Below are 15,326 nucleotides of genomic sequence, written 5' to 3' on the forward strand. Positions count from 1 at the left end.
CTGCCACAGAGGCAGGGTGGGACGGGGGGGTGGTGGGGGATGCTGGGACCCGTGGTGGTCAGGATGGGCACTGGTGGAGGGATGGGCACTTGATCATTGTATAACTGAAACCCAAGCACAAAAATTTATAAGTCTATAACTGTACCTCATGGTGTTTCACTAATAAAAAAATTTAAAAAAACCCATACAATGTTAACCTCTTATAACTATTACCCAAAATCTAATAAAAATACAAATTATATTTTTAAAAGCTTACCTAAGTAAGAAAGAATCTTACTTATAAAAAATGTTATCTAAGAATCACCATTTTCAGAAAAAGTCAGTGGAGGTATATTTATTTATTTTTGAAGTAAAACATTTTATTTGGAGGTTTTTAAGGAAAAGGAAGGAGGGAGAGAAAGTGAGAGAGTGTAACACGAGCAAGAGAGAACACACGCTCCTCCAAAGGCGGAGAGGGCCACTACATACATTGCAGCATTAGCTCTGGAAGCATGAAAATACGCATCTCAAGGGGGAGATGCGGGTGACACATGCTCAGGCAACACATGTGCTCGGCCACTTGGGCACAAGCAGCACACGAGATTGGGCAGCATACATGCCAGAAGAGTTATCGTTACAAAGGAACAGAAATTTCCCTTCCAGTGCCCTTCCATTTTCCTATTCAGGAAAGTCCACGGGCCTTTGGAAAAAGACACCACTTGCCAGAATACTACATAAGCTACTGAGAGCTGCTTCTAAGAACACAAACCAAGTTTGAACTGACAATTCAAGTCTACTTAAATGATGGAAACCTAATGAAGGTTTCATTAGGTTTTTCAGACTTCATACCAAAAAACCCAACAGATTCCAATACATACATAAAGATAAAAAATAAGGGGGCACGAAATATTTAGCCTGAAGTTAAATTGGAGTGCTAGAAAAGAAAGACTAATGAAAGGGATTTCTGAGGAGTCAGAAAAATACAGATTTTTTTTTTAAAAGGCAAATAAGGGGACTGGAGAGACAGCACAGTTGGAAGGGTGCTTCTTTTACGTGCAGTCGACCCCATATGGTTCCCAGAACCCCACCATGAGTGATAACTGACCGCAGACCCAGGAGTAAGCTTACTCCGTGTGTGGTCAAAACCACCCCCCTACAAAAAGGTAATTTAAAAAATTACAAAAGCAGATAAACTATGTGAAATAAGAGATTAAACACACATTTTGGAGTTGCGATTATAAAGCCAATCAAAATACCCAGATTATGTGGGGGTTTTCTCTGAACTGTTAGGGCTTCTCTAGTTAAAAAATACTAGTAAGGTTCCTTACATTTCTTTTCTTATAGTCTTTAAAGAGAACACAAAAACAGTGAACCAGTATGAAAATGTTCAAATACAAAGCAATGAAATCTGGAGTCACTTATTTTTTCTTAAGAAAAATGTTTTATTATCTAAGAAGAAAGAAAACCAACGCTTTTTTAAAAACAGGGATCCAATTCCCCAAAGCAAACATCATTTAACTTAAAAGAGAATATAAGGGTCCAAAACATACTTGTCACATGTATTATATCTGATCCCTCTTCACCTTAAAAATCTAAATATGAAAAGACAGAAATAAGGTCTAACTGCAGAAAATTCTCAGGAAGCATTTCCCAAAGCTACAGATAAAACTTTGAGTTATCTAGTTTAAGCAATTAATAATAAAGATTATATCTATTTTTTCTATTATTTTTGAGACTATTATCACTCTGACTAAAAATATTAAAAATTAGAGAGAGGGCCTGTGCAGCTAATATACCATTAGCACTGAACCATCAATCTAGTTGCACTAATATGGCAGGGCATGGTCCTTGGGCCCTCTGAACCTTGCATCAGAGGCCCTTATAGAAAGTATAAAATTAAAAAATACGCAATATACATAATTTTATTAAAGTATATTTTATTTGAACATTAATTTACCCACTGCAGTTTATTATCTTCCAACAAACTGTTCCTCTTGGTCAACCAAGCACTGCCTGTTAGAGCTGGGAGCAGCCTCTGAGCAGTACAAAAACAACCCTACACTGAGCCCCAGCACTGCTGGATGGAACCCAAAACACAACTGAAAAAAGGAAAAAAAAGACCTCTTTCAAATATTTAGTGACATAGTGACATTATAATCCTTCTTAATTAAATAATTTCTTAACTATGAAGATGAACCACAACTCAACATTTCATTCACTTCTCTCAATACATTTCTCAAAATGTATTGAGAAAATTTACAAAACGTAAACTTTATCAAAGTATTAAGCTTTCTTCAGACAGGCCCGCTGCATCACTCTAAAGCAATGTTTCTATATAGTTATGCAAACCTCATGTAAAACTCTCCACGTCAATACGTTATTTTGTGATTTTTTTACCAAACATGCTAGAGTCACAGAACAGAAAAGCCTTGGGAGTTTACTAAAATAACTAAAGAAAGTATACTAAATTACTAATATAAAATAAAGCATTATATCAAAGATCAGGGCAAGAGAGATAACTCGGGTGATGAGGTGATTGCCTTGCTGTGATCAATCCCAGTTAGATCTGGCAACACATATGATCCCCAAAGCACCACTAGCAGAATTACTGAGCACAGAGCCAGGAGTAAGCCCTGAGCACTTGCAGGTGTGATCCAAACCCCTAACTATCAACCTCTCTAAAAAGAAAGACTAATTTTGACTTTGCCAATCTAGTGGTATTTATATGACCTTTAATTTTAAAAGATAAAATACAGAGAATAAATTATCAAAAAATTTATAAAATAATCAACCATAATCTACCAGGACAAGAGGATTAACGGATGCCATAAACAATGTTCTACACTTTAACTTTCACACCTGGCAAGCTACCCATGACATATTCGATACGCCAAACACAGTAACAAGTCTCACAACGGAGACGTTACTGGGTCCACTCGAGCAAATGGATGAACAACCGGGTGGGGGGGGGGGGTAGTGCAGTGCAGTACTTAAAAAACAATAACTGGCTTATTTTAACATTTTTTTCCACTTATGTTTAAAAAATTACATATAAGGAAACAGTCTGTAAGCATGGCCCAGGAAACAGTTCTTTGATTCCACAAATGAAGATCCAGTGTGAAATTAATCACACTATGGCACACCTTTACTATCATAATTTTTACAGTATTAATGTATCGGGCTGGAGCAACAGCACAGCGGTAGGGCATCTGCCTCGCACACGGCCGACGGGGCCGACCCAGGTTCTATTCCTCTGCCCCTCTCAAAGAGCCCGGCAAGCTACCAAAAGTATCTAGCCCGCATGGAAAAGCCTGGCAAGCTCCCCGTGACTTATTCGATATGCCAAACACAGCAACAACAAGTCTCACAATGGAAACGTTACTGGGCCTGCTGGAGCAACTCAATGAACAATAGGAGGACAGTGCAGTGCTATTAATGTGTCATGCGATGTGCTAGAAAACAATTTGTTGATAAAATGACTACAATTTGTAGACATCTGGAAAACATCTTTAGGCAAGTTTTCAGGATCGGTATTAATTTAATTCCTTATTAAGTTAAACCACTTAACGTAAACCACTATCTTGATTATGGTTTCCAGCTCACTATAAGTCTGATCAACTAACACATCTCCCCACTAAGTAAGCAACTAATATCAGTAAGACTTCCAAACAATATATTTTAAAATTTAAAAGCTTATCTTTATAAAGAAGAATTTTTTTAAAAACTTCTTCTTAAAGATTTAGTAATTTAAAAAATGTTTTGGAAAAACCTTCAAAAGCACTGTTTCTGTCATGGAATAGAAAACTGAAAGAAATTGATAGGATAATCAAGTATCAAAAAGTAGCTTCTGTTGTGACAAAGTAGATTCTGTTGTGATATACAATTATGTCACTAATGTCCAAATTCAAATTTTACTAAACATTTACTATATTTAACATCATCATTGCTATTAAATACAAATATCAAATAGTCTCAATCTTAGGAATAGGCAAAGGGCAGTACTCTTCTATGCAGTGCTGGGCTTTCACCTCAGATTGGCTTTTTAAAAGACCTGTCAATACATATCAGTGTCTGAAGGAACAGAAGTCAACATGCAGATTTTGTCAAAAAGAATTCAAGTCCACTGACCTGATAAACTTCTATCCAATGAACTAATAGATAACCTCAGGTTTATACTTTTAGGATGTGCTACCATTATTAGTTTTTTGTATCTAAGTAGACCATCTTACTCAAAGAGCTGGAGTGCCTTCTTTGCATTCTGATGTCCTGGTTTGACCTCTAGCTCCACATGGTCCTTAGAGCACTACCAAGAGATGATCCTAGGTGCTGATCCCGAAGTGACCCCGAAGCACTGCTGGGTTGAACCAGAAATAAACCAAAACCAAAACCAAACCAAACACCCTAGTTTCCTCTACAGCTCTTTCAAACACATCTCACAAATTACTGAAACCCTCATTGCTAATAAGTTACATAATACGTTAGGCTTACATTCATTTCATATGTGTATGGGATGATGATTTTACCTTTATGAAAATTATACTTTAATATATGCTTTATTTAGGAAACTGATGGGGATCATAATATGATTTTATCTAATTTAACTGTGAAATAATTACTATTTTCAAATATCTCTGAATATTCTAATATACATGAACATCATTAAATTTTTAAAGTTTATCTGGTTATATTCATAGCAGGTAATATTTTACTAAGTAGAAATCTAATTTTCAGATTTCCCCCCAAGGAAATGAGAAAATTAAGAACAAGCATAAAGGAAATCACAGCAAAACAGAACTACAAAAAAGGAAGAAAATACATCATTACCAACGTAACTATCAAAATTTTGCTATGTTCTATTGAGGTAAACAAATACCATGGAAAAGTTTTAATAAAATCCTAAATATACAATAGTTTTTCCTTTATTTTAGATACATTAGCAAGGTTAAAAGAATACAAATGAAATGACTGCACTACAGTATTTTAGTTACTACATACCATTATTCAAAAAGTTTGACGATATTTACTTTATAACCTATTATTATTTGGGGGAGGGTAAGAGATTCACACCTGGTATTGATCCAAGGCTAATCCTAGCTCTGTGCTCAGGGGTCATATTCTGCGACACTCAATCAAAAACATTTATGAAGGTTTTCCTTAAGGAGTCAAAATTTATTTTTCCTTTACTCCCACTCTCCCATCTGTACCAGCACACTTATTTTTTCCAATTCTTTATAGTTTTAAAGAAACTAACACCACTTTATTATTTTACTTATGTTAAGAATACATGTGCAAAATCTGAAATAAAAACATGTCTTTGCATGTATTTAATGATACGCATTCATGTGTGTATGTGAGATTATATACACACTATTTCAATGTATATGTATGATTTTATCTGTTTTCTTTTTTGTTTGATTATTTACTAAGGGGTAGTAGCAGTCTGTAAAAACTAGGGGAAAAACTCAGAATAAATGAAGACAAAAGAGCAAATCTCTTTTTTGGGAGGTGGATATTCTGTTTTTCCAGAGGTTCCAAGGAGTATGGGGGTTTGCCCTGAGATATTTGGCCCCTGAAGTGCTGGTAATTTGATGCTGCCTGTATCTGGCAGTAGAGGCGGTCACCAGGGCAATTTATACAATTTAACGAAGAATCATAATTCATTCAACAAGCATTTGAATGCCAACAGAATACTAATCACTGCTTAGCACAAATCAAGTACTGGTCAGCCAATACTGCTTAGTACCCAATGTTTAATAAACAAAATCCAATGTTTAATAAACAAAATAATATCAGCATAATACTATTTTAAAAGATCCAGGACATTCCTATAGCTTAATAAAATATATTTACCTCAAAGCCAAGTCTATCCTTTTCTTTCCAAAAACAAAAATGTGTTACTTTCTTATCCCAGAATTCATCTGGTTTCACTACACAAACAAGGGACACTTCAGCTGGAACAACATTCTGTAAAATAACAAAGAATAATTATAAATTGTACATGTAAAATAAATAATTTACTACAGTTACGAATCACTAGACAATTGTGATTATAGGATTTATTTTGGAAAAGAATAAAAACAAAGTAGAAGGAACACTTTCAAATGTTCATAATAAAAATAGCTAAAATATTTCAAATAATGTAATATGCACAGTATATATGAAATAAATGTTGTGTTTTAATCTCTCTAACATGAATACGTTTAAACTGCAAAATAATTTTTAGTTAAGAAATTATTAATTTTTTTGTAATATAATATTTTTCCTAGCACAATCATGTTATATATATATTCATCAAATAACTTAAAATCAACATTCTACCAAAAAATCAGCATTATACTGTTAGAATTATGCATGATTATTAACTTGAAGAAAAACTTATATTTTAAAAATATAATTTCACCTTCACCATATGGATGATGTATTATCTAAAATGACTGAGGACTGAGATTTATTGAATTAGTAAATATTACACACATATTTTATTATTAAGCCCTGGTAAGCCCTGTACTACCTACTTTAAAATATATATTAAATCTAACTATTTCTACTACCCACATTGCTGAACATCCCCAAGCTAGCTGTCTTTTGAAATACCCTCCGACTAGGCTTCACATTTTATCATCCTCAGAATAAAACAGAAATCTGTTCCTAAATTGAAAGGACCTGCAAGCTCAATGCCCTACCGACAGACCAGACCTCCCTGTCTTAGCAGAGTCCTCGGACACAGGTCAACTCACTGACCTCCCCACTGCTTCCAGATCTGACAAGCCTCTCCTCAAGCCTTTGGCCCTTGATGTTTCTTCTCTAGAAGGAGTGCTTCCTCCCTTTATGCAGGATTATACTCAAACAGTTCCTTCCCCAGGGAGGTTCCTGACCACCCGGTAGAAAACTGCACCATTTGGCTGAGACTCCTTTTATGACTATTTTTCTTCACGGCATGGATCACTATCTGATGTACCATTATCTCACTCTCCCAGTTTTTCAGAAAAGTACACTGAGCTTCAGAAAACTTAAGTTACTTGTCTGAGATAACAGAGTTACAAAGAGACTACACTGAGGGAAAAAAAAAAACAGGTCTGTCTCTGTAGTTCTGCCACACCATTTCCTAAGTTTAAGACCAGGGTCAGCAAACTTGTTGGAAGGTTCAATAAACAGTGTAGGCACTGCAGATTATGCAGTCTTTGTGGAAACGATTTCAATCTTTTGTCACTGTAGCGTGAATGATAAATAAAAGGGTAGAGCTGAGTTTCAAAAATATATACTTTATAAACTTGAGGGGATTACCACTACTCTAAAACACATATTTATGGTTTAGATGACATAATAATACTTATTAATAAATACATAATGGTATTACTTAGGAAAATTTGTTACTTAGGAAAAAAATTTTCTGGGTTGTGGAGGGGGGAGCAGTCACTAGGCCATACAGGGCTGTGCTTAGAGGTTACTCCTGGCTCAGTACTCAGAGATCATTCCCAGTGGACTCAGGGGACCATATGGGATGTCAGAGATGGAACCTATGACAGTCATATCCAAGACAAGCACCCTACCCACTATACGATCGATGACTCTGGCCTCGAGAGAAAACATCTTAATTTAAACGAGCCATTGAATACATCTCAAAGGCAGTGCCCACCTCCCACAACCTCACCCTACAATGACGGGCTTGTGAATAAGTAAAATACGCTTTGTTGTGTCTTAACTTTTATCACAGTGACTGGAAAACTTAGCATAGGGTGAGATTTTTCTCATCTACTGACTTGTACATGATTATTATTTTTTACATCACTGAGTATTACAACTGTGAGAAACAAAAGAAAACATGTAAGAAGAAACATATTAATTAATATATTAATTTAAGAGAATATAAACATATTAATTTAAGAGAATACTGTGTGAGAGGCAGCACCAGCACTGACTTCCAAGCTCCCAAATAACTGGTAACGAGCACATTCTGAAACAAAAGCACTGAACAACCTTTTCTTTAAAAACTGTTTGAGCAGGAGTAAATGACAGGCCACTGTAACTTCTGAGGATGTTAATAATAAATACAGAAGTTGTTAAAATACCTATCAGAAAATAAATCACAAGAGGAGATTGATATCATCCACTGATTGCTCTTCAAAACTTCCACTGATCCAAATCCCAAACAGCTCACCCATGACACACAGGAACATTAGGATGAAAGGAAGAACACAAGGTCATAAATGATGGACTTCTCACCTAATAGTTACTTCAACAACTTTACAGGGAAGATATCACCCTCTGGCTGGAAACAGACCTGACAGAAAATTGATGTGACACTAATCTCGACACCCTTAAACACTGATCCTCTGGAAGCTGTGGATTTTCCAACCAAAGGAATCATTTTAGTAATGAAAAATTTAAGTCAAAGATTTATGAAGAATGAAGTAAAGAGTGTACATAATTTAGGGAAAACCTCAGCTGCATCTACTGGACAATAAACACTCTGTAATGAATAAAGCCAAAAACTTAGGACTCACACCAAGCAAAGATCCAATCCTGGCTCTTTCCCACACTCTATACAACAACCTTCCTAAATTCTTTAAAATCTTTCAGTCTCGGTTGATCTTTGGGAATAAAAGTACTTCTCAAGATCATGATAAAATAAAATGACATAAGTTAAATTGTGAGCTTAGCAACATATCTGAATATTAGCACCTGATTATCCCAAATGAAACATTAACCATTAAAATCGTTTCCCTTATTTAACATTAAGCACTGTAAGTATGGGCCAGTGAGACAGTACAGTATGGGTAGGGTGCTTGTCTTGCATGTAGCCGTTCTGATTTGATCCACAGAACTACACATGGTACCCTAAGAACCTCTCGGAGTGATAAGAAATAAGCCCTGAGCAATACTGGGTATGGTCCTAAACCAAACACAAAAAAACAACAACAACAAAAAGGTGGTTATTTATTTTTTAATTTATTTTTAAGTATAGGGTCCAGGGAGATAGTTCTGAGGTCGAAGTCACCTAACTTGCATGCACAGGCACCTGAGTTTGATCTCTGGTACTGTATGGCCTCAGTCAACTCCAACATATCCAGGTGTAGCCCTGGTAGCCTCTAACCTCTGCAGGGGTGGCCCCAGGGACCTTTGTACCACTGAGACTTAACAATGTGCATCTCTGGGGTCTTAGCATTGAATTGGTTCAGCCCAGGTGGCTGAGTATCATCAGGGGTGTCCCCAGGGACCGTGGACATTGATTGGAACAATCCCCAAATAATAATAAAATCCATCATCTTTCTTCAAATATTACTATTGTCAAAACTATTTCACGTAATTGCCAAATTTTTCCCAAACTGGCTTGACCTTTACTCTTTTCATTATATTTGCTTCATTGGGGGAAAAGGGATATTGGGTCACACCTAGCGATGCTGAGGAATTCCTGGCTCAACATTCAGGAATTACTCCTGGAGGGGTGTGGGGGACCATATAGGATGCTGGGAGTCAGCTGCATGCAAGGCAAATGGCCTACCCTCTGTACTAGTTCTCTGGTCTTCATTTGCTTCATTTTTGAATAATCACAAAGTCAATACCACTGCCAGGAGTGCTTTTTTTCACTTACTTTTGTTGAAAATAGATAATCTCTCCTATTCAACTCATTTAACTTAAATTTTCCCATAGAATCTTCCTTGTAGAAACCCTATTTAGGGTTGTTTTTTTTTTCCATTTCAGATGATAACCTTTTCAATAATATTTTAAGAAATCAAAACTGTTTACTAGGTGCTATCGACATGCAAGGGACCACAAGATAGTTCCATGAGGAATACAAGGAAACATAAAACACAAAATTGTGATCCAATCAAAGATTTGCAATTATAGGGGCTTATTGAATGTTAGTCAACTGCTAAAATCCCTGAAAACACAGTTCTTCAGTCAACATCTGGATTGGATTAGAAATGAGTAACAGGAACATCAAAAGTCCTGGTGCTTTGAGGAAAAAGAGAACACATGGGAGAGACCATTAGAACGACCTGAGCAGCTCTCTGATTAGGTCATCAGTGTCACTGTCCTACCAGCATGGGCAGAGCTTACTACCTGTGTAAGCTTACAGTAGTGTATGATGGTAAATGCCCTCATGCTATCAGATCCACTGGCCAAAGAGGTAAATTAGTTAAACATGGCATATTATCTTCAATCATTTCCAAACCTTTAGAATAAACTTCATTTACCCACTAAATTCAATCTATAAGAATACACTGAAACAAGAGTGATCAGCACATTTCCCAACTCAGGTCACCCATGAGAAGCTAGAGCACAGCCCAATCAACGAAAGGCATTTGCCACCGGGATCTGTTGCTGCAAACTGAAACCATTTCCTGAGAATCAAAAATAAAATTACCTGAAGCATTAAGACTACTGTTTTCACCACATTCCACTGTGATTTTCTGCCATCCACAATCACTGTAAATCCTCTAGCTTTACACTTCTCACTGAAATGAAACAAAATTATAAGTTATAAGACATCAGAACAAGCCTCATATTTAATACTTCATGGTACTAAGAAAATTTACAGCTTTTTATCATTTATAAGGAAGCATTAATTTTACTTTATTTTTACATTGTCAATAAATAAATTCTCTTATTTTCCTGATAAACTGACTTTTATCATTTTGGGAACTTAACAACATGCAATCTAATTTGGCAAGAAAAGTATTCTAGAGCCGAAGAGACTAATTATAGGGGTTAAGGCTGATGCCATGCATATCACTGTCCCTGGTTCAATCCCCAGCACCATGCAGTTCCCTGAGCATTGGGCACCATTGGATATAACTCTTAAGCACCTCCTCCCGCCACCTGACATGTCTTATGCCCACCCCTGCAGCACCAAGGTGACTTGGCAATCCCAATTCCTGGCATGGCAAGGGACAAAACAACATTACAGGAACAGAGCAGCACTATATCCCTGGGCCCAAATATTGTACCACTAGCCTAGCTGACCAAGAATCACAGGAATAGGGTGGCAGGCAAATAAAAAAGAATCACTATTAGGGCCCTTCAGGCCTCCAAAACACTGTGAGTCTCTCTTTTGCCCATCCAAAAAAACCTCTAAAACATGGAAAGTCAGTGTTTTTTTTCAAAAGAGAAGAAATCAAAGCAGCATTCAAATAGTCTCTCTAGCTTCCCAATGTCTTCATCTGTACAACAGGATATGAATAAAAAAGATAACTCATGACAGCCAAGAATGAATGTACTTGTTATCTCTCCTTCCTGTCAGAAGTATAAGGTTTGGAAAGAGGCTACTTAAACAGGCTACATATATACTAAGTTATTATTAAGCCATTGGAAATTGGTGCCTTGGTACTCTCCTGGAGAAACACAATGTGTCGGTGAAATGACACAATCTTTGGTGTATATACTTGTCAAAACTTGAATACACTCTGAATTAACTGCTCTCACATTACATTCTCAATCAGTTCACTAGCAAAATATTTAATGCTAAAAATGTATTTTGACATTTTTATATTTTTTATTCAAGTGCTCACTACTTCCTAACTACTTCCCAGAAATCTACCACAGTGAAATGCAACATTTAAATAGAAAACCCCATCCTATAGACCAAAACCACATAACTGTCTTACTGCTGTTATTTTACTGTTTTAATAAAAGCAACTTAATGCAAGGATCTCAATAGGTTCTCCTCCAAATGGAAGAAATGGCAGTCTGGGGCGAAGCAAGGATTCGATAGTGAAAGGTAAATTACATACAGTATACAAAAAAAGATAAACAGCAGTTCTTTTCTGGGAATTTAAATCCAACAGTTCAGGGAATTTCACTAATCCTTCCTTACTTCCTTCAAGCATCCACATCAGTATCGAGAGTTCCTGAGGAAGTAATATTCAATTCTAGTGAGAAGCATTAAAGTCATCAGAATAAGGATACTACTGCTAAAAAATCTGGAAGACACAGAGGTATCTCTATTGGCAATGACAGAGGTTCAGCTTCGAAAGAAAATAGAAAACATATTCAAGAGGTATATTCAAAATAAAACATATGCCATTACAAAAAATATATATAACATTACAAAAAAAAAGTCTACACAAATGTCTGGAGTTGTATAATAAAGTCAGTAGTAGAAGCAATCCAAATGTCCATTAACTGAAGAATGAAAGAACAAGATAAGATATACCCAAATTACTGTACATTACTCAACAAAAAGGAAAAAAGTACTGATACATCCTACAACATGAAAATACCTTGGGGAAAAAAAAAACGATGACAAGTAAAAAAAGTTACAGGCAAAAATGCCACACATTGTACAATTCCATTTCTGTGTAATGTTTGGAACAGATAAACCCACAGAAGCAGAATGTGAATTTGTGGTCACAGTGAGTCGGAAAGGGGAAGAATGGGAGTGACTGCTAATCAGTGTAGGATTTCTTGGCCACCTGATAAAAATGCTCTGGATTTTAGAGAAAGATACCCATCAAATCTCAATAATGACTGGAAAACACTGAATCATTACTTAATTTAAAAGGATAGCTTTTGTGATATGTAAATGATCTAAAAAAAACCCCACCTAATTGCCCTATTTTTGAATGTTGCAATATAGCACAAAGTACTGTTTATTTGGGGCAGGCACTGAGGGGTGTGATGTGCCAAACAGCTCAGGGCTTATTCCTGGTTCTGCACTTCAAAATCAATCCTGACAGGACTTGAGGGATGATGCGGGGTGTCGGGAATCTCAACTGGGTGGCCACATGCAAGGAAAACATCTTTTCTGCTGTTCTATCTCTCTAGCTCAAGTGTTGTTTACTTTTTAATAGGTACTTTTTTAGGAGAAAAAAGGTGAAATAATCAAATGATCATTTCTGGATGAGTACTAGCCTATAAAATCTTGTTAGAAGTAAAGTTGACTCTGATGGCTAGCTATGGACTCATCTACAGAAAAAAATATGCTGGAGACCCCCCATCAAGACTTATAGAAAGGCCCTCCTAAGATTTAAGGGTGCACAAATCTGGAGAAGAGCTGACTTGGCAGCCCAGCTGGCCGTTGAGTGGCTAGTGGTGAGGAAAGTGGCAGCAGTTCAGGCATTGTACAGTACACCAGGAGAAGAGCAGCCAGGAAAGACAAAGCTGTCCTCCCTGAGAGGAGAGATTTTCCATGCTGGGACTAGAGCCAAAAGCTGCATATCATCCCCCTAAGGGGGATACTCTAGTCATCAGTATTTGCATCGCTAAGTCATTGTTCACACAATCATTTTGTTAAACAAAAAAGTTTTACAGGCTTTTATCTCTCAAAGCACAGTCTAAATTAATCTATACATTAAGGCAAAGAAAGTAATGAGGCTTGCAAATGCCATCTGCAGTAATCTTAAAGGCACGAGATCCTCTAAATTTATCTTTCAGGGCACTTAAAATACCCTAATCATAATTTCTCATGGTTTAGTACAATAGACAATAAATATAGAAACAATCCAAAAATACTATTTCAAAACTTCAAGTTTTCTTTTAGTAACTCAAAAGGAATGCAACTTCTTTTTTACTCCATTTTTATAAGTGGAGCAATGATTTAAACTGTTTTTGGTAACACTTGATTTAGAAGAATGTTGTTATACCCTTTATAAAGGGAATTTTGAAAGAGTTGTGTTGCTATTAGTTATAATAACAAATTCCCATATTATTCACAAGTTTATAATCATATCTTAAAAATAATATACAATTCTACGAAAACCCTCTCTGTGTTCATACTCTATTAGAACCTCTTTTATTTATTTATTTATTTGAGCCACACTGGCTCATAAGATATTTGCCTGCTCAGTCTTGGGGATTTGGTTTCTCTGGGACCATGTGATACTGGAGATCAAACCTACATACGAAGTATGAAAAACATGTGCTTGTCCTTTGCTGTCTCTTATATAGAACTGGTACAGGGTGAGGTGCTGAATTTGAAAGTCTATGTAAAAGGTGATTTTTGACAAGATTGAGGTTGTGCTGATATTCCATGACTCTATAACTGGAAGATCAACATGTTCCCTTTGAACTAGAAGTACTATGATTTTAATTCTAAGATGAATGCAATGCTGGAAATAGTGTTAAAATATTTTCAAGGTTCCCCTTAAAATATATTGTCACAAAATTATTTTCATATGGCAATTTTCTACTGTGACATATATATGCATGTAAAATGTGAATGAATAAAGTTATTAATATACGGGGCACTGTGATTTTATCACAGGTAACTGAAATACAACCGGACAGGTCTGAAAGTGCAGGACCAAACCTCCCCTTGTTTTTTAATTTTTTTTAATTGAATCACTGTGTGATCGATCCTTACAGAGGATTCATGATTAGGTTTTAGTCATACAGTGTTCCAAGACCCATCCCTCCAAGCAGTGTACATTTCCCAGCACCAGTGTCCCCAGTTTCCCTCTAATGACCCACCTACAAGCCTGCCTCAATGTCCAGTTTCCCTCCCATCACCCCCACCCTCCAGCCCGCCTCAGTGGTAGGCACTTTTCTTCTCTCTCTCTCTCTCTCTCTCTCTCTCTCTCTCTCTCTCTCTCTCTCTCTCTCTCTCTCTCTCCCCCTCCACCTCTTTTTTGGCATTGTGGTTTGCAATATAGCCAAATCTCCCCTTGAATCCTGGTTTGCTACAAGCCATTCTTATGCTTCAGTTCCCTTGTTTGTGAGGTAGGGAACATGGGTGACAGTACTCATCTTAAATGAATTGGCAATGTACTTAAATGTACTATATTCTACTACAGCCCTCTTAATAGCCGTCATCCATAAGCACTAAGGTCATTCAGTATTCAAGATACCAAAAGAGGGCTGAGGACATTGTTCAAAGGGGTGGACTGCTTGCTTTCTGTGCTTTAAGCTTGAGTTCCCAGACACCACATGAGCCTGAGTACTGTGGGTGTAGGTTTGGTGACCACCTGCAACTGCCTGACTTGAGCACCAAACCAACAGGTTTCTATTGCTAGGTCAAGTCAAACTGGGAATGGTCCTTATCCCCACCCCAGCACTGCTAGGAGAACCACACCTCAAAATTAACAAAATCCTAAATGAAAGGCAAAACCAGATAAGACAACTGTCTAATACATCAAAGTTTCTACTGAATTAACAACTTTTGCATATTTATATGAGCTTCCCACAAAATGGAAGATGCTCTATATTCATGATTCATCAGTTACCAAGTCCAGTCAACCCATGTTTTATTAAACAGCACTCTGAAGAAACAGTAGCAGTAAAAAAAAAAACTTAGAAGGCAGAAATCCATACACTTTGACGACTGATGACTGACTTTGTTGGTTGTACCGTACAGATATAAGAAAAATATAAGATATTCAAGATTTTCCCCCAATGAAATAAAAAAA

At 36.6% G+C, this 15,326-nt stretch overlaps 1 protein-coding gene across 1 annotated transcript in view; it reads right to left on the reverse strand.

Annotated features, from left to right (window-relative positions):
- SESTD1 (SEC14 and spectrin domain containing 1) overlaps positions 1-15,326 on the reverse strand; it is a 79,329-nt gene that overhangs the window by 52,028 nt on the left and 11,975 nt on the right. Inside the window, exons 3-4 of the mRNA XM_056110213.1 lie at positions 10,349-10,439; positions 5,830-5,943 (exon numbers count right to left, since the gene is read on the reverse strand). Of these exons, the coding sequence (XP_055966188.1) occupies positions 5,830-5,943; positions 10,349-10,439 (205 nt within the window). The remainder of the gene's footprint in view (positions 1-5,829; positions 5,944-10,348; positions 10,440-15,326) is intronic.

Source organism: Sorex fumeus, unplaced genomic scaffold (genome assembly GCF_029834395.1).
Source record: "Sorex fumeus unplaced genomic scaffold, SorFum_2.1 ptg000009l, whole genome shotgun sequence".
NCBI lineage: Eukaryota > Metazoa > Chordata > Mammalia > Eulipotyphla > Soricidae > Sorex > Sorex fumeus.